Source organism: Mustela erminea, chromosome 14, assembly GCF_009829155.1.
Source record: "Mustela erminea isolate mMusErm1 chromosome 14, mMusErm1.Pri, whole genome shotgun sequence".
In the NCBI taxonomy this organism is placed as follows: Eukaryota; Metazoa; Chordata; class Mammalia; order Carnivora; family Mustelidae; genus Mustela; species Mustela erminea.
This window is the reverse complement of record NC_045627.1, coordinates 73022009-73047596: the sequence shown is the minus strand read 5'-3', so window position 1 is coordinate 73047596 and position 25588 is coordinate 73022009. Positions and strand designations below refer to the sequence as shown.

Genomic DNA, 25588 nt, shown 5'->3' with positions numbered 1-25588 from the left:
GACGCCTCTATCTATTTTTCTGACTTAAAATTGTGACACTGATCCAAATACACTTTGCAAATGTTACAGGAAGCATTGGGCTCCGTTTTATAATTATTGTTGTTTTTATAATTATTGTTGTTTTCATGTGTGCACAGTCTCACAAACATATACCTATACCCATATCTAAAATGTAACTGATATGGGATAGATTCCTTATCAGATGTATAGGAGAGGGGAGGCATTCTACATTGATGAAACTTCAGCAATATTCCTGGTGATTCACATAATATTATTCTCCGAAGAGCCTGTCATTGATCATTTCCAATCCCTGGAGAGGATGGATTAAGAAAGTTAATTGGCTCGTCCAGGTCAGTCACTCCCAGTCCAGGGTTTTCTTTTCTGCTCTGACCTTTTCTGTCAGAAACCCCATAATTATTATAGAGCAATGACGTGCATTTTACACTCTGCAACACCAGGCAGATCCTAGATCATTTTATTCATTAACAAACTCAAAGTAAACTAGAAGAAGTAACTTAGTGAAATTAAAACACCTTTAAAATACAGTATGGGTTACTGTACTGTCTACTCCTCTAGCTTCATGATGTTGGAGTTTAGAGGCAGATCTAATAAGAGCCAAAAGCGTATTTGGGAAACAATCTAGAAACAAGCTACAAAACCAGGGAAGTGTTTAAGATGTCCGGCCTGCCGTGAGTGGAGGTTTCCAGGTTCAGGCTGGAAAGGGAAGTAGTAACTGAGAACTGATGGGTCATTACTGCAATCAGGAGAGAGCAGCTGCATAGAAAGGGCAGGAGCAAAGGGCCCTGATTCATCCTTAAAGCCAGTACCCCCATTAAAGAAGGGAAACGCGGCGTGAAGACTGCCTTCATGGGTCTTCACGACAGCCACCCTTAAACACACGCATGACCCTCAGCCTCTTGTTTCTGAACACATGGAAAGATCTATTGGCCAAACTGAACTGCAGGTTATTAACACATCCCCACGCAAGTTGTTTAACGGCTCCTTTTGCTCATAAAGTACATTCACATCAATATGTACCACCCCCCCAACCCCCGACAGATGTGCTGTCATCGAGTTGGAAAAGTTGCCTTGTAAACCATCAGGGGACTTATTTATAAAATCCAGCAGGAACGGCAGAAAAGAGGAAGATCAATTAACTTGGCTGTAACTTCTGCCACTGTAAAGACTTTATCATATTAGATGAATATGTGTGTCATATCCAAAATACTGGGGGCGGGGGGCCCTCACCACCTCCTCAAACAGCTGGCCGTGCTGACTTGCACCCAAATTTGCTGTCTGTAAATGTTGAAGACTGAAACCTTAGTTGGGTGGAATTTAAAGTGACCACCCACTGAGCTGGGCAAACTATCAGCCCACCACCAATACCCTGTAGGTGCTGCTGGAAGCTAAATTCACATTCCTGATTCAAAAATGTGCCTTTTTAATTAAAGTCAGGATTTCCCAGTCTTCCCACCGGTGGAAATAAGCAATAATAGGCTTCCAGTATATCACGCATTTCAGGCAAGATCCAGCCAGATTCATTAACCAGAAAGGGAACTGCCACGTGCTCCCTCCTACAAACCACTCATTACCATCTTTGCCCTGATTCTGGAATACGGATCACTTCACTTTCTGCAAAATTTTCAATGTTCTATTCTAAACAGCTACCAGTCACTCACACCAGTTGTGGATCCAAGCAACTTTCCCTATTAAAATACACAAGATCCTCGGGCGCCTGGGTGGCTCAGTAGGTTAAAGCCTCTGCCTTCCGCTCAGGTCAGGATCTCAGGGTCCTGGGATCGAGCCCCACATCGGGCTCTCTGCTCAGTAGGGAGTCTGCTTCCCCCTCTCTCTCTGCCTGCCTCTCTGCCTACTCGTAATCTCCATCTGTCAAATAAATAAGTAAAATCTTTAAAAAAAAAAAAAAGATTAAAAAATAAAATAAAATAAAATATACAAGATCCTATCAGTCCGACCATCCTAAACAAGAAAAGTACTGTGTGGCAGGAAATAAAAATCAGATTAAGTGGAATTTTGTAACACAGGAGACCCCTTTAAGCTTCCGTCTGGCAGGGGGGATCAGGGTAGAGGAAGGGTGAGGGGTGCCCTGTCCCCCAATATCTCTCTGGAGTTTTAAGTCCACTTTCTCAAGTTTCTTCCCATTCTTGCTTTCCGTGTGTAGTGTCCTCCGTGTTAATTCTATCCCTGGGTTAGACCCCAGTTCCTAACATTTTTTAGATTCTTGTTTATCAGTGCTGTGAATTGAGCTATCTTGGTTTGTTTACTTAAGGATTAGCTGTTATGGGCAGGGAAGAAATATTAGTTTAACTGGAATCAAGAAACCTGCAGCCACAAGAAAAATAAATCAGAGAAAGAGAGAGAAACTAGAAAATGAAGGGTCATTTTACTGTGAGTCAGTCACGGTGGGGTTTTTCTCCCTGGTGATTAGATTATAAGGACAGGCAAAGAGATCTTAACAGATCAGAATCCAATTCCAATAGACAGATCTGGGCTTTTAAAATTATTAACTTGACAAACTGCTAAGAAGCTAACAAAAGAATAAGTGGATAGAAGAATGAAATGGGTGACAATTTTTCTCTCTCCCCCTCCCCCACAGCCCTGGCATTATTAAGCTCTGTGTTCTCCATATGTATAGCCACTTACCATGACTAATGGGAATAATGTACTACATTTCATAATACTGATCTCTTTGGCAATTTGAAAAAAAAAAACTCATAACTGGATAGCTATACTTGTGATCTAAAAATGCTTAACCACAAACAACCCTAAAGGAAAAATTTTTAAGAAAAAAGAATACCTTTCTAGAGAAGCAAAGAAACTTTTTAGAATGCTAAGAAAAGAACCCACTCTCTCTCCTTCCCTGTTTTGGGTAAACACTTAATCCTCTCAGAGGTTTCCTCCTGCTGAATACTTGTCCTACGTGCAGTTTAAGATTGTGTCCAAAATTTTCAAAATTCCTTCTACAAGTGTATCCTTGTTTTCCCTAAAAATGGACTCAAACTGATGTTAGAAATTGGCACAAATGTTAGAAATTCCATCCTCTTTCCAGAAAAGGACCAAGTATGAGTGTGAGGTAATGTCCGTTTTTGGCAAATTCTTATTTCCTCCCCGATTCTGGATGTAATTGTCAGCATGCCCATCAAAGCGCATGGACATCATACACAGCTTGCCTCCATATTGTTCCCTGAGAGTTACATGGAACGTCTTCCAAATGCAGAATGTCTGTAAAATTATCTGCAAGCAGAATAAATACTTGTCACATTTCTATACTGAATCCTTGCTCTTATCTGCAAGCAGAATAAATACTTATCACATTTTCTATACTGAATCCTTGCTCTGAAAACAGTAAACCAGGACCCTAAAGCAATGCAGAAGACTACAACCTTAAGAAATCAAAGCTAGGTTAGATCCTCCTAAGTCATGAACACATGCAAGTGACAGTCTCTATCAAATTCCAAACCAAAACCTTTTCTATTTTTATAATTGATTTTTATTTGTTGCTTATCCAAATAATCTGAAAGGAAACAAAATAACTTACCTATACTCAAATGTACAATCTGATATCATGCATTAGGTACTAATATTTTGCTGCAAGTCAAATAATTTAGGCAAATCACCTATGCGTTCACCTTACAAAAGCTGTGTGTGTGCTTCTTTGGCTAATTTTTAGCATGACTAGTGGCACTTTATATTTAACATCTGACAACTGATTTCAATATTTCACACAGAATTGACTGACTCTATTTCCATTTGGAAGAAAGTTTTAAAAGGTACAACCTAAATTTTCATGTCTGCCGTCTGTCAGAGTTAATAAATAACTTCTCATGAGTCAAGAATTAGGTTTGATTTGAAAGCACAAAATTAAAACGTAAAATACTTTTGGAAATAAAATATTTTGAATGTTTAAGGAGGTAAGTCCTTATAAAACATTCACCAAAACACATCAGTCAGTGTTGTCTTACTTCTGGTAATATGGCAAATATATATATTTTAAGTCATCGAATTATTCTGATTTCCTAAGCTCATCCTAAATCTCCTTTGAAGTTATTATTTATCTTTTTTATTGCCCGCATGGATTACACAATGCTTTACATCTTACCCAATAATATCTTCACACTGGCCAACTCGGAGAATACAAATTTAAAACAAAGATCTTGCAAGATACAAGTTATATGTCTAAACGAGGCTGATAATCTATAGAGGTGATGCCAATATTGGCCAGGAGTCAGGGGTTAATATGAGCAGAAAGGTCATGGGCGATTCTTGACTGACACTAAGAACACAGTAATAAAAAACCTAAGTACACCAGAGTCGAACAAAAGTACTGTACCAAAATGAACTGTTGAGGCATTCTTCCTGAGGACCGAGACTGGCTTCCATAAAACAAATATCAAAATCAGTCTCATTATCCATCATACCAGGTCATGTGTTTAGCTACTTAAATGTAGTATACGGCAGTTCTCCTAAGACCAAATATGACACACGTAAGTAGAAGAGGCTTTTATTACGATCACGACTATTACTTTATCATAGCCCTTGATATCATAGCCCTTGCATTCTCTAAAATGCAAGCCGATATAAATGAAAACCATTAACACGGATGTTAAGAAGTTAAAACAATTCTTGTAATCCTCAAACGTGACGCACATGAAAAAGACTGATATCGCCATCATTTTTGAAAGAGTTTGAAAACTTCTCCTCTTACGAATTACATAATGACCTCGCTAAAATAGCTAGAAGAAACAAAGGTTCCCCAATAAAATGTCTTTAATATGCGATCTACTAGAGAAGAATTTTATCCAAAGCTCTAGCTCACAAAATTTTCAATCAAGATGTGGGCACTTCATTTTGTGGCTGAGGGCAATCTCCCCACCAGGTTTTCTCAAAGATGGCTGATGCAAACAGCACCTCAGAACTACATTAAAAATGGTTGCTCAGATTAAATTATGCAAACGTAGTTGCAAAATAACCTGCTCAAGTTTCAGCGCATTTAAGATGGACCTGCAAAGCATTTGCCATGTTACGCCTGGTTCCAGTGGAATTTCAGCAGGTTCTGAGGGAAGCAAACCCCAAATCATCCTCAAAAAGAATGTTTTTGAAATGTTAAGTGCACAAACATCCAATTCCATGGGTACGATCACCAACCCGCCTTCAACCTGTCCTCTGAACACTGATCTGTCACCAGTGCAAAACAAGCAGATCCATCACGCACTTCTTGAAGTCTCCATCCTGGGCTCTTAGCTGAAGGGGGCATCTTTGAAAGGTTCTTAGCTACTAAAGTAAGATTTTCCAGAGATAGAATTTTAACAAAATGGGTTAACAGGGTAAATCAGACACCTATCTACAAAGATATTTCTGTGAACATAAAATTCCTAGCTTTTTCTGAATTAAAAGTAAATGCTAGGAAAACGCATGGTGATTACAGTATCAAAGCAAAGTCAATAAATTTAATGGGTAGCCTAATCTCAAGCCACAGAACACTGGCTCGATAGCACATTAGATGTTTTCCAATTAATAATTGGTCAATTAGTATTTTTTTTAGTCAAGAAACTTTAGATTTTAAACATTTTTTCTCTGTTTATATTTATATTAAGAACTCAAAGATACATTTTAATTAATGACGTGCTTAAACTGTCAATCATATGTAGTTAACTCTTAGCTTAAATGATTTGCAAAACAATAGGAACCAAATAATATTTTCATGTTCAAGGAGTTAGCAATTTGTTAGTTGTTGAGAGTCAGATAAAATCAAATTAAAGCACAAAGTTATCACAGATGGAAACTTTAGTATTCCACCAGTCAAAAAGGGGGAACCATTTTGTTCAGAAATATGACACCCGCGTTTTTTTATGTCAAACTTGAATTTTCATTATTCTCTCTATTCTTTCTAAAGTCGGTCTTTAAAGCAGGATTTAAGTGCCATTGACTTCCACTTACAACCCATTACTGGTTATTTCTCTTACTGCATTTTCAAACGTTTCTGTAACTCAAAGCATCATTATCGCCACGCTGAACCCTCTCCCCCTTTCCACACGGCTGACTTTGCTGTACGTCTGTGCATTTCCCCAGCATCGTCAATTTCACCCAAGCGTTCATCATTCAGACTTTTCTCCACTTCTTAAACCAGTTTTGACTTCAGTACAAGCCGAGGGAACCCTTCAGGAAAATAAAGGTCCTTCAAACAAACCAACATTCTAGGCCTTAAACTTTCAAACAAAATCTCGAAAGAACCAACAAAACAACCCCGTTTTACTGTTACGCCTCCCAAAATGGGCTGAAAGACCTTCTCAGAGCCTGTGGACCACCCCCAACCTACTCACGCGTCGGGAAGGCCACCTCCTAAGATTAGCACAGCACCCAAACCGCAAGATGGTAACATTCATGCGAAACCGTGGCGCGGCTAAGAACTCTTCTTCGCAAGGGCCTCCTTGAAAAGCTTAAACACTTCTTTCAGAGCGAAGCAAATTGTGCTGTTTACAGACCCTCACCATTCTTGCCCCCCCCCCCATGCCAAGGGCCGACTACCCCAGGGGTACCATGAAAGGCGGCTGCTTCGGGCGGCATTTTTCTTACACACCCTCACCGGCGCACACACACTCACACACGGCTCTCCGTACATTGCAGCGGCCTCTGGGACCAGAAAGATGAACTAGAGTGTCTGGGCTATTTCCCCCCAATTTGAGCTATTTTGATTCAAAATACCCAGTAACGTCCCTGAAGGGAAAGAGGATAATTATGGAAAAACAAAATTATTTTCCGCAAATAACTTGGCTTCCCTGTCCCCGACCTCACGAATAGCCAGAATGACACCGACTCCGCCGAGAGAGGACAGAAAAACTTCAAACGCAAGGCGGCCGCGCAGAGTTCAGCAGCGACGAGAGAGATGAAGCCCCACACCGGGGCGCCCGGGGCGTGTCCCCCAAGCACACCCGGGGTCTCCCCTCCGCTTTCCCTCCTCTTACTTTTGGATGATCTGCGGTAGGCCGGCTGGGGGCGGCGGCGGCGGCGGCGGCGGCGGCTGCATTCCTCTCGGACCTGGGGGCGCAGTGGGTGCGGGGGGCGCAGGGGGCGCCGGAGCCCCCGGTACGCTGCGGGCATCTCTGTCCGGTTGCTCGGGGCCGCTGGGATCCGCGTCCTGGCTCATGGCTGCGGCCAGCACCATGTGAGGCGACACCGGCCCCGGGCTCGAGGCGAGAGAGCGCGCGCGAAGGGCGGCCCCGGGGCACGGGCGGTCACTGGCCGGGGTCCCCGTGCCCAGTCCCCTTGTCCTTCCCGGTGGCGCGAGGAGGAGACGCGAGGGGCGGGGAGGAGGCAGTCCCGGCGGCGCCGCCTCCTCCTCCTCCTCCCGCCGCTCCCGCTAGCTCCGCGGGGCCACGCGGGGGCGGGGGCCAGGGGGCGTCTCCGGTCCGGCGGGAGCGGCTCGGCCCCCCGGGGCTGCTGCGCGCCGGGGTGATCCGGGGAGCTCTGTCCGCGGACCCTGAGCGCGGCCAGCGGAGAGCGGCGCGGCGCACGCCACCCGCCGCCGTGCGCCCTCAGAATGCGCGGTCCGGCTCTCCGCAGCGCAGCGCAACTGCGTGAGGCGGGGAGACGCACTTCGGCCGGCGGCCGCCGGCGGGGCTCTCGCTTCTCCGCGGGGCCGGGCGGCCTCGGGGTCGTCCTGGAGGACCGCGCGCGCCCGAGAGGGGTGGACGGAGCGCGCCCGGGGCGTCCGCGCGCGTAGCCCCTGCGACGTGAGCTTGGCACCTTCTGGAGTCTGGAGCCTGGCCAGCGCCCCTCGGCTGAAGGGCCCGACCCGGCGGGGGAAAAGCCCGGACCCTCCCCCAGCTCGGGCGGACCTGTAACCCCGGGTCTGAGATGACCAGGCCCGAGGGCTCTCCAAATGGGCAGCTGCAGCTGCCAATTTCAGGGGTCTCCAGAAACAGCCGGTGGGGCCACTGTGGTTTTTCTTCGTTTTTCTCTCCTTTCTAGAAGACCCGCTACGATCCCGGGAGCGCAAAGACAAAACCAAGCAGACGCTTTATTCTTGTTATTTATTGGCGAGATCTCAGTGGACCCGTAAAGGATGAAAAGGAGAGAGTTCGCCTACATCGTGCCGCCACCGCAGCGTCTGCAGTTGGGTTCGCGGTCGGGGCGCCGATGTGCGCGGGTTCACCTGCACACACCAGCTCACAGCCGTGGACGGCATCTTGCGTGGAGGAGCTACCCCTCAAGGAGCTGCTTAATGTTCTGGCCTGGGGGGGGGGGGGCGGTGTCTGGGGAGGCACCTGGGGCCGCAGAAACATCTAGGAGCTGGGCAGAGCTCACGGAGAGTGGTTATTCCGAAGACCTTGCCGTGAATTGGCTCACCAGCTTTCTAAATCCTGACACTGGCCGTCCCGGGGAAGCAAGGAGAAAGCATCCTCTAAGGACCTTGGAAGCCAGAGCGCAGGCCGGGGTGCCCCATGGTCTGGAAAGAAGTTTGCCGCGGGTCTCAAAAACCCACACCTATTCCTCTCGCAGCCACGTGAAGGAACATTCTGGGGACGGGTTCTCTGGAACATGGCAACTGATGGAATCCCTGAAAAATGCTTTCTTCCCTCCCCAGACTGTGAGTTTCTGTCAACTTCCCCTCCAGGCTCAGGAAACTAAGCCTCCCTTGATTTCTGCCATGCTACCTAGATCTTTACCCCCCCTCCCTCTCTCTCCTACAGATAAAAATGCCCTATCCACTCTCTTTTCCTTCCTTCCTTTCTCTCTCCCTCCTTCTCCTACAAATAAAATGATATGCCAATTGCTAGTATTAATTAAGATCATCACAATTCATAAACTTGAGTCTCACCAAAAAACCCAGGTAACAAGGTATTGATTCTTGTCTCCATTTCACAAATGAGGAGGTGTCAGGGTGATTTGTCCCACCGTACATGGCTAGTAAGAGGCCATCCAGATTAGTTCATTATCTCTGGTGTCTTTTTCTTTCTTTCTTTCTTTCTTTCTTTCTTCCTTCCTTCCTTCCTTCCTTCCTTCCTCTCTCTTTCCTTCTTTCTCTTCTTTCTTCCTTCCTTTTCCTTCCTTCCTTCCTCTCTAGGATTTTATTTATTTGAGAGAGAGAAAAAGAGAGAACATGAGGGGTGGAGGAGAGGCAGATGGAGAGGGAGAAGCAGACTCCCCACTGAGCCTGCCATCAGGCTCCATCCCAGGACCTTGGGATCAGGACCTCAACCTTGGTTAACCAACTCAGCCACCCAGGCACCCCCATCATCACTGGTTTCTATCACTGAAGTCCTGACTCTGGTTTCCATAAAACTCCCATTCCATTGCCTGTCTCCCCACTCCCACCTTGGTGGAAGGAATTACCTGAAATTAACATTGCACTTCTACCGGAAACCAAAGTTAAAACTTTCCATATGCTGCCATTAAACTCTCCCTCTGAGAAGCCCCCAAAAGGGATGTGTAGTCAAAAAGACAAACCTGCATTTATTAATGGAGTGATTCAACATCTGAGTGTCAGTTACCAAATATGTAAATTGGGAGCAATGAGACCTGACTTGCACAGTCGCTAACAGGCTTAGGGGTCATATATCTTGCATGTTTGGTGCGGGAAGTATCAATCCAGAAGTTATTATAAACATGATCCCTTACATTCCAACCTTATAGCCAAATAGAACAACAGATCTCAAACTTCAGGAAGCTAAGTGTCTAGGAGTCACACTATTGATAAAACTATATCCATTCCTGTAACTCTTTTACTGGCAAAAGAGAGAGGGGGGAGGAGAGAGAGAGGCCACATTATATGAACGCAGCTTTCTACAGCTCAAAAATAATGTGTTAGTGTATGTGACAGAATAGTAACAGTGGATACATCTGAGTGTTCATTGGGCATTTCTTTGCATCCTCTCTGTAAATTTGAAATTTTCAAAATAAAAAAAAATTTAATAATTCACAAGGTGTTTTTCAGAAATCCCATCTAGAGCTTCCTATTTGCAATTTACATATTATGTCATACCTAAAATTTAAATTGAAGCAGATGCAAACCGAGAGGGAAACACTGTAGCAAAAACCCAAAGCTTATTCATGTTCTACCTCTAATCCCCATACCATGTTGTCCGAGATCACCTCAAATAAGCATTTCCACTTTGCAAATCAAACATTCATAGTATTAAACAGTTCCAATGAAAAATGCTTTTTAATTAATGTTTTCTCACTTCTTTCCAGGAAGAATGAAAGAGAGCCCCAGCTAGAGTTATAGCCATTTAAGAAACCAGAGCAGTCTTGCTTTTGTCTGCCCTGTGCCCTCACCCCTCCACCCCCCTCCCCCACCACCACCACCTCTCCCGGGCATTCACAGTTACCAAAGCAAGAAAAGGGCTGTGTGAGTCACCTTGACAAATGGGGAGCGTGACTGGGAGGTGAGGGCTGCTAACATTTCTCTTTGTTCCATTCTGTGGAAGCATCCTGTCCCTCCTGATACATCAGTAAGCTAGGATCAGACAGTGAGACTTTCTGCTGTCTATGAATATATTGAACATGTAACAGGGGTCAGCTGCTAAGTGCTTTCTTAGATTCTTACTTCATACTCCCAATAATGCATGAGGTAGTTCCTGTTATCCATGGTTTAGAATCGAGAAAACTGAGGCTCCGACAGCTGCAAGAACTTGCCCAGGTGCCCTGGCTTCGAAGGGGCAGGAGCAGGACAGCAGGTAGGTGGATCTGACGCCCAAGCCTCTCTCCGTTGCCTCAGTGACAGCCATGGAGCCCATGCTGACCTCTGCAGTGACGCTGCCTGTGTCTTCCAGTCAATATAAATTGCCACCAGCCTGGTGACTCAACTCGGCATGTTTCTCCCGATCAGCAAATGAATGTGGGGGAATCCAAACTGACATCTTACAAGCAAGAAAACTTGAAGAAATGAAGCATCTTGGCAAGGTGGCAGTAGGGTAAGGGAAATAGGACCCGGGTCTCTGTTATGACTGGGTCCTTCTCTAACTTGCCAGGGACTCTAGCTCCCTGGCTTGCTTCCTAATATTAATCAGTGTTTACTGGGCTCCAGACACTAGTTCTGGGAGGTTTTTCATGCTTTATCCCATTGAATATCACTTTTGTAGACAGAGAAGCTTGAACCTGTGGTCAAGGTCACTGGGATGATAAACAAAAGTGCCGATCTTCAGACCCTGGTCCAAACCCCTGCAACCTCCCTGTCTTCTGTTAAAAAAGGAATTAGCCTACTTCTCCATGGGGATTGTAAACACTCGTCTCTGCAGATAAGATCACTTAATGTGTACTGCTATTCCATTCAGCTATCATTACTGTGCTTTTTAAATAACAGTTTTACTTACTAGTTTGTAAAGTGTGATAATTTTCACCCAAAGCTGGTGAATCTGCAGAACACAGACATTCTCCTACGCTATGGGCGAAAATGTCAGTTGCTACAACCCCTTTGGAAGTGAGCTGGTACCATCCATGGAAATTGCATAGGGGGACTGGGTGGCTCAGTCAGCTAAGCATCTGACTCTGGATTTTGGCTCAGGGTCCTGTGTGCTTATGTGTAGCAACAACGAAAGCCTCACATTCAAGGCTGGAAACAACCATAGTGCCAAGCAGTGGGGGATTGGCTGCATCAAGGGTGGTCCTTACACACAAGGGAATACAATGTAGACCTTAAAAAACAAGGGGCAAATCTATGTGGGCTTCTAGGGAGAAATTTCCAAGATGTGTTACTAAGGAGAAAATTTAAGTTCTGCAACAGTATGATTCAATGTATGTAAAATCAAAGATCATTAAATATGATATAGGAAATTTATTATTAACAGAAACAACCTCTAGGAATTGGGATGGGGCAGGAACTTTATCCTTTTGTGATTTTTTTATATTGTTTGACTATTTGAAATAAAATTTTATTGTAGTATATGTATGGTTTGAATTTTTTAAAAATCAGGAACACGTGCTTTTTTTATCAACTAACAACAAAATCTAATTACTTATTTCTTCAACTAGTAATTCTTTTTTTTTTTTTTAAAGATTTTATTTATTTATTTGATAGACAGAGATCACAAGTAGGCAGAGAGGCAGGCAGAGAGAGAGAGAGGAGGAAGCAGGCTCTCCTCGGAGCAGACAGCCTGATGCGGGGCTCGATCCCAGGACCCTGGGATCATGACCTGAGCTGAAGGCAGAGGCTTTAACCCACCGAGCCACCCAGGTGCCCCATCAACTAGTAATTCTTAACAGCAATTAGCACATTAATAAGATATTTATTTTTAAAGCAAAAATTCATCTGGAAGAATGAAGAAGAAACACTCTGGACAGTGTATCATCCCGAGTTGTTTTTCGATATCCTAACAACCCAGTAGAGCTAGTCGAATAATTAACTTATTAAGTTGCCAGCAGTCGTGTTACTAGTTAGAATTTACCAGTTTGACAATTATGGGTAAGTATTAATCAACCTATCGAACTTAGTCACAACATATGAACTGTTATCCGGGGATTCATGATCACAGTTAACCAGCTTTTTGGTTGTTTTTGTTTTTGTTTTTTGAGTATTACTCTATGCCAGGCTGTCCTAAGCACTCCCTATTTCTCATTTAATCCTTACAATCACCTTCCTTACCGGATGGTTGTTTTTATGCCTACTTTACAGGTAAGAAAACTAAGGCCCAAAGAAGGTCAGCCACCTGGCCAGCTATTAAGTGAGGGGCTGCAGATCTAACCCTGGTCTTCATTCTCCCTGGGACCGAGCTTTTAACTACCCCACTCGGTGACATGGGTGCTTCTAGTTATAGGGGGCTTTTGAGACCAGATGCTCCTCTGTTAAATCCTGGCCGGATTATCTCCCAAACCTGTCTCTAACATCTCTCTTTTTGGTCTCTTGCCTCTCCACAGAACCTGACTTCTTTTTTCCATCAACAGTGCCCCCCCCCCCCAGGTGAGCTTTTTCTATACGCTGGCACTCCTCTCAGAGCTATAGCTTAATCTTTTACTTGAATTCCTTGGAACCCCTGTAAATGTTTTCAAACAATCATAAAATAAAATCCTGTGTGTGCTGGCTTCACGAAGGATTACCTCTCTGAGAACCCGGGAGAGGCAGTGGCTGAAGGATGCTGTTTAAAAATAATATGGTTACTCATGGAACTGGATTCACATTTGAATTTGAAGGAGACAGTCAGGGAACTTTAGCTGAGGAAAAGTGAGGACATGACCCAGGAGGTTCTTTTCTGCCTAACAACTCACAGAGAGTGTCCCTCATTGGCTGTGAGGAAAGGCTTAGCTTCCATCTCGCTGGTGGCGGATTTGTCATCTCGGCCCCTCCTCCTCTAATGAGCTGCACAGGTGTTGTAGTTTAATTCGTGTAGCACGTGACTGGGGGTCGGAAAATCCAGCTTCTGGACCACGAGGTCTATTGATCATCCCTGAACAGAAACGCAGTTATCCCAAACCAGGAGTGACATCCGCATCTTTGCCTCCCCTAAAAGCATCACTGCCCCAAGCCCAGGTGCCTTCAGCTCTGTCCTTCCACCACTGGTTCAGTACCTGGCCTCGAACCAACACTGCGGACTGAGTTCAGAATCCCAGGGGGCCCAGAGCAGGAGAGGCAGGGCTACCTGGGCATGGCTTCCTGGGAGACAATTTTGAGCTACGCTTTGAAGGATCCAGAAAATGACTTGATTTCCTTTGCTATTTCCCAGAGAAAGCCAAGGAGCAGCGTAGCATAAGGGGTGTTATAAAACAAGTTGCAGCTGAATTTTTTTGGAGGAGGGATGGGAAATGATGGCGGTATGAAATGAATGTGGGAGAAATGTTAGCTGGTGGCTAATTGCATGATTTAAGTTCCATGGGGCTCGGCACCCCCCGTGGAGACCCAGCTTCTACACGGCTTGCTTAATCCCTGGGGAATGTCACTGTCGTTCAGAGGCTGGTAGTGTGACTCCCGGCCCCAGCCAAGTAAAACAGCACTTCTCAGAGTCAGGGGATTCCTTTATCGAGTCCCTCCCCCCAACCATCTCCTCTGTCTTCTCTTATCACCGGGGCTGTCTGTCTGTGAGACAGTTGGTCGTCAGGGAATAAACATCTCAGGCTGTTTGCCCACCAGCTCAGGGATCAGGTGACCATTATGGAAGGCAATACTGGAGGCCCTTGCATGCCAGTGTGACGCCAGGAACAGTGAGAGCCTGTGATGTGCTGACCTCACTGAGCGGGCACCCATGCAGCTGGCCTGGAGCTGGTGGACTGGTGCCACTCTCTGATGTGGCACCTTTGGTCATCCCAGGGCTACCCCAGGCAGTAGACCTTGCCTAGCCCCTCTCTGCAAGAGACTCCGGAGTTGGCAGTGCTGGATTAGAAACCCGGACCTAGGATCTGTTAGCTGCATGGCTTAAGGCAAGTTGCTTTACCTCTCAGAGCCTCAGTGTTTCCTTCTGAAAAATGGGAATAACAGTGCCCGCAGGGTCAAGTTACGATGTGGATTAAATATAAAGCACTTAGGGGGTGCCTGGGTGGCGCAGTTGGTTAAGCGTGTCCTTTCAGCTCGGATCATGACCCCACAGCCCCAGGACTGAGCCCCGTATCAGGGTCTGCTTCTCCCTCCGACCCTCTCTCCTCTCACGCTCGCTCTCTCACTCACTCGCTCTCTCAAATGAATAAAATCTTTAAAGAAAAAAAAAAGGTTTACTTTAAGATTGTATTTATTTATTTGACAGAGAGAGAGCACTAACAGGGGGAGCTGGAGGCAGAGGAGGAAGAGAGGCAGGCGCCCCACCAAGCAAGGATCTCAGGGCAGTGCTCCATCCCAGGACTCTAGAATCATGGCAGGAGCCGAAGGCAGGCACTTAACTGACTGAGCCACCCAGGCGCCCAAAGGTAAGCCATCTTTAAAAAAAGGGGTGGGGGGCACCTGGGTGGCTCACTGGGTTAAGCCTCTGCCTTCCACTCAGGTCATGATCCCAGGGTCGTGGGATCGAGCCCTGCATGGGATCAAGCCCCGCATGGGATCGAACTCTGCATCAGGCTCTCTCTGCTCAGCAGGGAGCCTGCTTCCACCCCCCTCTCTCTACCTGCCTCTCTGCCTACTTGTGATCTCTATCTGTCAAATAAATAAATAAAATCTTTAAAAAAAAATAGGAGTAGTTTAAAAAGAAAAGAAAAGACTTAGGAGGTTGGCAAAAGGGTTTACACTTTCAGCTATAAGGTGAATAGGTCTTGGGGTGCCTGGCAGGCTCAGTGGGTACAGAATGCAACTCTAGATATTGTGGTCATGAGTTCCAGCCCCAAAATGGGCATAGAGTTTACATTAAAAAAAAAAAAAAAATGTTGAACAGGTCTGGGAATCTAATGTAAAACATGGCAGACGTGGACTGTGGGGGTGGAGCTAGATCTCGTGATCCTGAGGTCACAGCCTAAGTGGAAACCAAGAGTCAGACACAACACGCTGAACCACCCAGGTGCTGCTGTGGTTGGCAGTTTTTCATCTAATGATTACATGGGGGAATCAGTGATCATAGCACACAGCCGTCTCTTGAAAGGGGGAGATGCTCTGAGCCCGGATGTCAGTCACCTTCTGCGTGTAAAACCCCGGGGTGAAAGGAGAGCCTGCAGGAACCATCTGGAAGGTAAGCAGGGGAAAGCGAGCATTGTCAGCAGGACACACTGTGGCTAAGAGACTCCCAGGCCTCGGCTTGCGTCCCGGTTCTGCCCCTTTGCCAGTTTCAGGACCCTGGGCTTGCTGTGAAAGTTCTCTGCCCCTCATTTGTCCTCGGCCATGACGTGGGGATAACACATGTTTCCTTCTTTTCACTGTGAGGCTGAGCACAAGGCTGGCCCCGAGTCACCTCTCAACACCAGTGTCCGTGATGACGACTTGCTTGGTCACGCTACCCCAGGCAGCTCAGAAGATTCCGAACACAGTGGGGAGAGGGCACCTGAGAGTGCAAAGGGTGAGAAGTATGGTTGGGTTTGGTCTTTGGAGGTGGGGGATTCCTGGGGCATTGCCTTCTCCTTGGAATATCTCACTGAGTGAGATGATTTAAAGAATTATCCCATGATTTAAAGAAATGACTTCTGGAGCACCTGGGTGGCTCAGTGGGTTAAAGCCGTTGCCTTCAGCTCATGTCGTGGTCTCAGGGTCCTGGGATCGAGCCCCGCATAGGGCTCTCTGCTCAGCAGGGGGCCTGCTTCTCCTCCCCCTCTGCCTGCCTCTCTGCCTACTTGTGATCTCTCTCTGTCAAATAAATATGTAAAATCTAAAAAAAAAAAAAAAAAAAAAAAAGGACATGGTCATTAGGTGGGCCTAATCCTGTGTGACTGGTGTCTTACGAGAAGAGGGCCATTTAGACATAGATGACACAGGGGAGAGCCCACATGACGACGTGACAGCAGCTGCAAGCCTAGGAGCAGCGAGCATTGGCAGTCAGCCCCAGAAGCTAACAAGGGTTCCACCCCGCGTCTCAGACGGCCCTGCCCACACCTGGATTTCTAACTTCTGGCCTCCAGAACTGTGGAAATCCATTTCTTTTAAGCATGCTAGTTGGTGGTGCTTTCTTATAGCAACCGGAGAAAAGTCATACAGGGAGGACAGGGTCTGGGGGAAAAGGGGAAGCTAAGGGATCTTGTTCCCTTGATCTGAGAGCCCAGAAAACCAGATGCAGGAGTACACAGCTGGAGGAGCCTCTGAGAGCTGCGTTCAATTCCAATTCCAGGGCCACCAAGGAAGGCAAGACACTGGACCAAGTGATAGGAGGCAGAGGAGGATTCTATCCAAAGATGTTGCCTCTGAAGACCTGGAATTCTGGGGTGGTTTTTAGTTCCACTATTGGTTTGTCTGTGACAGTAGCGCTAGGGACATTGGCTTTAGAATCACACAGACCCGAGTTCAAATCCTGACTCCGTGTGTTACTAGCTGTGTGGCCTTGGATGTGTTACCCAGCTACCGGGTGTTTCAGTTTCCCCACGGAGAGGTTCATAGGGTCATAGGCTGTCATGAGAGTCTCAATGTTGTATGACACGTAGTATGTCTTCAGGATTCACCTGTAGAATGGATAATCTATGTACGTGTTCAGCACCATGTCTGCCAAAGTGAGGTGCCCAGAGAAACGGACGCCGAGGCAGAGATGGGGCACGGCAGGTTGTGCTGCTCTGGGGATCAATACTTGTGGAAGTGAAGAGGGGGCACCGTTGGGCAGAAAGAGAAACAGGCTGTGATCAAGTCTTGGTAGAGACCTCAGGCAACCCTGTGGAAATTCTGAAGCTGGGGGGACCCTTCAGAAGTGACAAAATAGTTCTCGGCATTTCCACGTCGGCATCCCCATGCCTCCCCCACTCAACCCATCCAAGCCTAATAGAAAAGTGAGTGTGCCTCACCCAACAATCCTAATGAAATCCTCATTACATCTCTTTGGCTCTGACTGGGTCATCTTCCTATTTGTAAACCCATCTATGGCCAGATATGTGATACCCTCATTGGCTAAGCCCGAGGCACAGTCTCACAGTCTGATGTCAGACGTAACATCGACACCACCTGAAGCAGGTATGTTGGAAATTAGAGAGTCTGGGGGTGCCTGGTTGGCTCTGTCAGAAGAACACGCCACTCTTGATATCAGGGTAGTGAGTTCAAGCCGCACATTGGGTGTAGAAGTGAAAGGAAGGAAGAGAGAGACAGGGAAGGAAGGAAGGTAGGTTGGTTGGTCAGAGTCTGTGATTCCCTTGGTGGGAAATCTAAGGGTGCCAAGAATGAGTGAAAGCTGGACAGCAAAAGCCTGACAAACATTGATTCTTTTTTTTTTTTTTTAAAGATTTTATTTATTTATTTGACAGAGAGAGATCACAAGTAGGCAGAGAGGCAGGCAGAGAGAGAGAGAGGGAAGCAGGCTCCCCGCTGAGCGGAGAGCCCAATGCGGGACTCGATCCCAGGACCCTGAGATCATGACCTGAGTCGAAGGCAGCCGCTTAACCCACTGAGCCACCCAGGCACCCACAAACATTGATTCTTTAACTGAAAAGGGTATTAATGTGCAAACAGCTTCTGTTCAGGCAGGTGCCGACCAAGAATGAACACCATGGTATGGTATGCAACCTGCGTTTCAGGGTGTTTGACACAGAGGACAGTATTCAAAACACGTTTGCTGAAAAAAATAAATAAATAACCATGCCCACTCAACAGGGCGGAGAAGCACCCACTGGGTGATGCTCAAGTTGTTTTAAATCTTAGCCCTAGAGAGGTTTCTGAGCTGTTGGATTGTTTTGTTTCTTATCTAGATGGTGGTTTCATGGATGTTATGGTAGACATTCAAGCTATACGTTTGTGATTTGTGTCTCTTTCTGCATCTCTTATACCTTTGAAAGTTTCTTTAAAAAGTTAAAAAAAAAAAAAAAAAAGAGGGGGGCACCTGTATGGCTCAGTGGGTTAAAGCCTCTGCCTTTAGCTCGGGTCATGATCCCAAGGTCCTGGGGTAGACCCCGGGGCAGGCTCTCTCCTCAGCAGGGAGCCTGCTTCTCCCTCTCTGCCTGCCTCTCTGCCTACTTGTGATCTCTGTCTGTCAAATAAATAAATAAAATCTTTAAAAAAAATTTTTTTTAATAAAATAAAATAAATGGTAGGGCAGCTGGGTGGCTCCGTTGGTTAAGCAGAGGGCTCTTGGCTTCAGCTCAGGTCATGGTCTCAAGGTCCTGGGATGGAGCCCCATAGCGGGCTCCTCTCTCAACAGCAAGTCAGCTCGAGGATTCTCTCTCCCTCTCCCTCTCCCTCTGCCTCTCCCCTGGTTTACTCTCTCTTTCTCTAAAATAATAAATACATCTTTAAAAAAAAAAAAGGAGAGAGAAAGAGAAAAGAAATCTCCCTGAGTCTATGGCACAGATGATAAGACCACATTCTTAAAAACGTAAAATAAATTGGGGCACCTGGGTGGGTCAGTCAGTTCAGCGGCCAATGCTTGATTTCTGCTCAAGTCATGATCTCAGGGTCATGAGATGGAGCCTGGCCGCATTGGGCTCCCTGCTCAGCTGGAAGTCTGTTTCTCCTTCTACCCTTCCCCCTGCTCATGATCTCTCTCTCTCTTTCTCACTCTCTCTCAAATAAAGTCTTTTAAAAAAAAAGAGAGAACAACCTCATCAAGGATTATTTTCCTAACAATCGTGTTCCCTACACCCTCCTTACTCTCAACCATTCAGATTTCGGTTTTTAAGGGTGTGTCATGAAGATCACCAGGGGGCACCAGTTTTTTTAAATGTGTGTCTCAAGTTAAGCTTCCAAGATTCAGATAACTATTTTTCTGTTCATTTGTTTTTGGTGAACTAGTTGAAAATAAGTGGGAGGCACCATAACAGCTCATCCCTAAATACCAAGTATTCCGGAAGAACAAGGATGTTTTTCTCTATAACCATGATATTGTTTGTCTGTCTGTCTGTCTTTCTCTGTCTCGTTCTTTCTTTCTTTCTTTTTTTAAGATTTTATCCATTTAGTTGACAGAGAGAGACAAAGCGAAGAGGGAACGCACGCAGGGGGAGCTGGAGAGGAAGAAGCAGGCTCCCCGCTGAGCAGGGAGCCCAATGTGGGGCTCGAACCCAGGATGCTGGGATCATGACCTGAGCCAAAGGCAGATGCTTAATGACTAAGCCACCCAGGAGCTCCCAACCACAATATTATTGACATACAAGAAATTTAACACTGATATCATGATATAGTATTATTTTCTCTTCGTATGTAAATTTTCCCAGTTGTCTAGATAATGTCTTTTATATTTGCTTTTTTTGTTTAAATCTAAGATACGCTTTATACTCATTGCATTTGTTATTTTCCTTAGTCTGCTTTATCCTAGGAAAGTTTCCACATCTTTTCTTTCTTTTTCTTTTTTTTTTTTTTTTTTGGATAACATTGACATTTTTGAAGACTCAAGTCTTTGCAGAATTCTATATTCTGTGTATCTGTATCATTTTCTCATTGCTGGGTTCAGGTTAAAAAACAGTTTGTCAAGAAGACCACATAGATGGTAGTGTGTATTTTCCATTTCTCACTTGACGTGGCCTGTTGTGATGGTTTGTTCCATTACTTGGTGAAGCAAAGTTGCCTCTTTTTTTTTTTTTTAAGATTTTATTTTTTTATTTCACAGAGATCACAAGCAGGCAGAGAGGCAGGCAGAGAGAGAGAGAGAGGAGGAAGCAGGCTCCCTGCTGAGCAGAGAGCCCAATGGGGAGCTGAAGGCAGAGGTTTTAACCCACTGAACCACCCAGGCCCCCCAAAGTTGCCTCTCTTAATTAAAGCAGATCTCTCCCTTTCCCTTTGTAGCTACACGCCATCTTTGGCACAGACTTGGAGACTAAGTAAGTGTCGCATCCCCTAGTGGCTCATTCACCTGGCGGTTTCAGCATCCACTGTTGGGCCTTACTACAACCGGCCAGAAATGAGGGTTTTCTCATTGAATCAACCCTTCTACATTTACTAGATGATTCCTTTTGTAAAGAAAAGAGCATACTCTCTGCTCCCCTGTCTTGTCTTTCTTCTTCTCTGTCTTTCCCTCTCTCCCTCCCTACCCCGCTCCTTTTCTCACCTGTGTGTGTAAATACCTACATAGCTTGTTTTCCCTTTCACAAAAGGTATTTCAGAACTGTTGTATGCCTTTTTAAAAAAATTATCTCTTTTGTCCATTTTTATATTGCCCTCTTTTGTATTTTTCTACTTGGAGAGCTTTCTTCCCCCTCGAGTCCCCTCCATGTACTAGGGAAGTTAGATCTTTATCTCTGATCTAGGTGGTGAATGTTTCCACCTAGTTCAGTATTTCTCTCGATTTTTTAAAGATTTTATTTATTTATTTGAGAGAGAATGAGAGGGAGAAGGTCAGAGGGAGAAGCAGGCTCCTCATGGAGCTGGGAGCCTGATGCGGGACTCATTCCTGGGATTCCAGGATCATAACCTGAGCGGAAGGCAGCCGCCCAACCTACTGAGCCACCCAGGTGCCCCTTCTTTTTTGATTACGTTTTTTTTTTTTTTTTTTTGCCATGCTAATGTTGCTTTATTTTTATGCGGGGAAATTCATCAATCTTTTCTTTTGTTGCATTTGGATTTTGAGTTAGAGTTTAAAAAGTTTCCCTGCCCTGAGATTATTTTTTAAATTCTCCTGTTTTCTTCCAGTACCAGTAGGACTTTCTTTTTTCACACTGAGACCCCTAATTCATTTGGAGTTTATTCTGGTGTACAGGGTGAAACATGGATCCAATTTTATCTTTTCCACATGGCCAATACCAGTTGCCCCCACACCATTTTTTAAAAGCATTTCCTCTGTGATTTATTATCTTTTCATCTGCTAAATTTCCATATGCACTTAGGTATATTTCTGAACTTTCTCTTTTATTCTAATAGTCTATTCATTTACCTATTTTTTTATTCATCTACTAGTTTTAATTATAGATTCTTTTTAATATCACTTATTACTTGACAAACTTATTTTCTCACAGCTCTTCTTTTCGGGGGGTTTTATAGCTATTCTTGCATGTTTCTTTTTCTATATAAGTTCTGGAATCAACTCCTCTTGGGGAAAAATGTGGTATTTTTATTAAGATCATGTTAAAATTACAGATGAACTCAATGCGAATTACATCATTATGAGTTGAGCTGTCCGACAAAGAACAAGGGATATCTTTTGCTTTACTCCAGTCTCCTTTTATGCCTTTTGGGAGTGTTTTAAAGTTTTCCTCAGAGAGGTTTTGACAATTTTAGCAGTAGCAAATAAAACACTTGACACTCTAGTAGATCAAAGCAAACATTTTATTACGGAAAAACTGATACTAGAAGAGAGAACAGAGCCAAGCAAATCACCACGTTGACACCAGCTGCCAGTTTCCCAGCCCAGAGGGACGAGGGACCTGGGGCCAGATGGAGAATCAGCCAGGGCAGAAGACAGCACCCAGAGCTCCTCTCCTGGGACCAGTTACCGCCTTTCTGGTACCTGGGCTTGTGATGCCCGAAGGATTCCAAATGACTTACGTAGGTGTCTACTTCCAGGGCCAAGCCTGCCTATGATATACTATGTTTCCTTCTCTATGACTAAATAGTTCATCTTCTAGATGCCTAGTGCCACAATATCAGCTAAACAATTCCCTCACAGATTATGCTAGAATGTCCACATCATTCATACAGTTATTTGTTTATTCCTAAATATTTTCTGCTTTTTTGTTTCTTTACTAAACAGAGCTATTGCTTTCATTATTTCCTCTAACTGGTTATTGTTCATAGAAATAGAAACATATTTGCATATTTATATTTTCTTCATCTCTATAAAAATGTACACGTATATGTGTATCCTACAGAATTATTTGGTTTGTGTTAGTTTTATCATTAAAATTTCTGTGTTTTCTTGGGGCACCTGGGTGGCTCACTGGGTTAAGGATCAAATTCCTGATTTCGGCTCTGGTCATGATCTCAGGGTCATGAGATGGAGACCCACATCCGGCTCTATGCTGGGTGTGGAGTCTACTTAAGATTCTCTTTCTAAGATGGGAGCGGGAGGGAGACAAACCATAAGGGACTCTCAATCTCACAAAACAAACTGAGGGGTGTGGGGTAGGGGGTAGGGAGAGGGTGGTGGAGTTATGGACACTGGGGAGGGTATGTGCTATGGTGAGTGCTGGGAAGTGAGTAAGCCTGATGATTCACAGACTTGTACCCCTGGGGATAATAATACATTATATGTTAATTTTAAAAAGGTAATTTAAAAAAAAAAAGATTCTCTTTCTAGTTCTCCCTCTGCCCCTCCCCCTCTAAATCAATCAATCAATCTGTCAAGCTATCTCTATTCGTAGATACGATAGTATAGTTGGAAAATGCACAGTTTTTTTGTTTTTGTTTTTGTTTTTGTGGAGGGAGAGAGCGTACCTGTGAGCTGGGGGGTTGCAGAGGGGCAAAGGAGGGAGAGGAAATGAAGAAGCTCAAGGAGGCTCCAAACCCAACACAGGGCCCATTGCGGGCTCGATCTCACAACCCTGAGATCATGACCTGAGATGAAATCAACAGTCGCATGCTTAACCGATTGAGCCACCCAGGTGCCCCAGTATAGTTTTATTTCTTAATTTTATATTTTTTAAAAAGATTTTATATATTTATCTGACAGAGAGAGATCACAAGTAGGCAGAGAGGCAGGAGGTGGGTAGGGGGGTGGGTTAGGGTGGTGGTAATCAGGCTCTTCACTGAGCAGAGAGCAGGATGCGGGCCCCATCCCAGGATCCTGAGATTATGACCTGAGCTGAAGGCAGAGGCTTAACCCATTGAGACAACCAGACTCTCCTTAATTTTAAATTTTATGCCTCTAATAGTTTTCTCTTGTCCGGTTGCATTGGTTAATATCTCCGATATTATGTTAAATAGCAGTGGACATGCTGGGCATCCTAGCCTTGTTCCTGACCTCACGTGCTTATCCTTTACATAAGGAGTGAAGTATATATTCTAAATATATACATTTATTATATTAAAATGAATTCATTATCCTGTTTTAATTTAATGTTTTGAACATGAATGGATATTTCTTTAGCCCAAAAGTTTATAATATATATAGATAAATAATTTTTTTCATAAATTTATTATTATTATAAATATTTCATTTTTTTGACGGAGAATAAGAGAGCACAAGCAGGGGGAGCGGCAGAGGGAGAAGCAGGCTCCCTGCTGAGCAGGGAACCCTGTGTGGGGCTTGTTCCCAGGACCCCGAGATCATGACCTGAGGGAAAACAGCCGCTTAACTGATTGAGCAACCCAGGCGCTCCCATAAATTTATTATTATGGTGAGTTACATTAATAAGTAATATCAGATCATTCTTGTATTTCTGGAATAAATTCCACTTGATTATGGTATATTGCTTTTAATGTCCTCTTAGAGTTCATTTGCTAATACTTGGATTTTTTTGCATAAATATTTATAAGTAAGAATGACCTAGGGGCACCTGGCTGGCTTAATCAGAGAGTATGCAACTCCTGATCTCAGAGTCATGAGTTTGAGCCCCACATTTGATATAGAAATTACTTAAATAAACAAACAAAAACCCAACCCTAAAAGGAAAAAGAAAAAAAAAAAAGAATGATCTATACATTTTCTTTTTTTGTTTTTTGTTTTGTTTTGTTTTAGTGATCTCGACCCCCAACATGGAGCTTGAATTCTGAGATCAAGAATCATATACTCTACTGACTGAGCCAGCCAGGTAACTCTGGGTTTTTTTAATTTACTGTATTTAGGTATCAATGTTATACTTACTTCATAAAAAGAGTTACAGAATTTTCTTTCTTTTTCTATGCTCTAACATTAGGCTTATCTGGTCTTATCCGCACCATCATCCTCGCCACCACCACCATCACGACCACAAGGACAGCAGAGACATGAACGCTGACTGGAGCATTTGCTGTTTCAGTCCCCTTTGGCCTAGGGAATGGCAAACAGGCTTTTGAAAAAGTTACCGTGGGATGAGCATGGTTTGGGGTTCTAAATCCCAAAGTATCTGAGCCCCTGGAGCCCCTGAATTCTCAAGTTCCATCAAGGGGCCACGAGTGGTGCATGTTTGGTGACCATCACTGGTTTTGCAGATGATAAAATGGTGGCCATTCAGCGTATCCTAGTCTTCCTGCGGCAGTCCTCGGCCTTAATTGGCAGCTGTTCTTCTGACAGTGCCAGCTTGGGGGAGGGGTGGGCGAGGCTCCCTGCTCTGTGCTCCCACAACATCCGGGACCTCCCCCATCTCCACCCTGCCTTGTGGTTGCCCCTTGCTGATGTCAATGCTTAGAAGGCTGTGAGTTGCTCTGTGGAGGCAAAGTCTTACTCACCATTGTCACCCCTGGATCTAGCACAACACCTGACAACAGAAGAGGTTGCCCATTAAATATTTGTTCAATAAATGAATGAGTAATGCCTCCCTTTATTATTATTATTATTATTGCACATAGCAATTAAAAACAAGCGTAAACAGTATGTGGGAACTTAGGAAAATAATTATGTGACAACATTAAGTGATAAGTTAAATTCGTTTTGGTCTCACCTGGAAAATGGGGCAATTAACATCTCTTGTATTAGTTTTGTTCTGTTCTCACTCAAGTGAGACAGAATAAGTAAAATGCTTAACACAGTGCCCTCCATGAGCATGTATTTGATAAACGGTAGTGTTTTTGTTATCATTTATGATAATTGTAAGTGAAAGAAAAAAAAAAAACAGAATGAAAATATTTAGGCTGATTTTAACTAATCAAGCAACAGGGGCACCTGGGTGGCTCAGAGGGTTAATTAAGCCTCCAACTCTTGATTTCTCAGGGCCCTTTCAGGGCTGTGAGATGGAGCCCCGAGTCGGGCTCCTGCTGGGTGTGGAGCCTGCTTAGGATTCTTTCTCCTTCTCCCCCTCCCCCACCTAAAAAATTATATTAAATTAAAAATAACTAATAGGTTAACAGATTTCAAACATTTCTTTTAATGTAACTAAATAATATTTTTTCTATAATTTCAAAAATTTTGTGATTAAAGTAACAGTGACCTGGGTTTATCAGCAGCCCCTCAGCCTCATAAATAAATTAAAAATGAAGTAAAAATAAGTTTTATGCCCTATTTGCTTTATAAGGTTTCAGGGAATTAAATGAATTTCCAAA

The 25588-nt window shown here is 44.5% G+C and overlaps 1 protein-coding gene and 1 long non-coding RNA gene across 9 annotated transcripts in view; one reads left to right on the top strand and one right to left on the bottom strand.

The window, feature by feature from the left end:
* RBM20 (RNA binding motif protein 20) overlaps positions 1-7349 on the bottom strand; it is a 186343-nt gene extending 178994 nt beyond the window's left edge. For both annotated transcript variants that reach the window (XM_032313100.1, XM_032313102.1), the window contains exon 1: positions 6984-7349. In XM_032313100.1, coding sequence (XP_032168991.1) covers positions 6984-7183 — 200 coding nt within the window. In that variant the 5' untranslated portion in view covers positions 7184-7349. The remainder of the gene's footprint in view (positions 1-6983) is intronic.
* Positions 6706-25234, top strand: LOC116573205. Of its 7 annotated transcripts, XR_004278643.1 has the most exons (9): positions 7463-8608; positions 10213-10697; positions 10794-10934; positions 12874-12916; positions 14688-14847; positions 15510-15596; positions 15788-15920; positions 20264-20298; positions 24268-25232. It is a non-coding gene; the product is annotated as an uncharacterized LOC116573205 (long non-coding RNA). The 7 variants fall into 7 exon arrangements; XR_004278642.1 differs by lacking the exons at positions 15510-15596; positions 15788-15920 and adding an exon at positions 6706-6999 and having other exon boundaries at positions 7990-8608; positions 24268-25234; XR_004278644.1 differs by lacking the exon at positions 15510-15596 and having other exon boundaries at positions 24268-25230.
* The last annotated feature ends 354 nt before the right edge of the window (positions 25235-25588 follow it).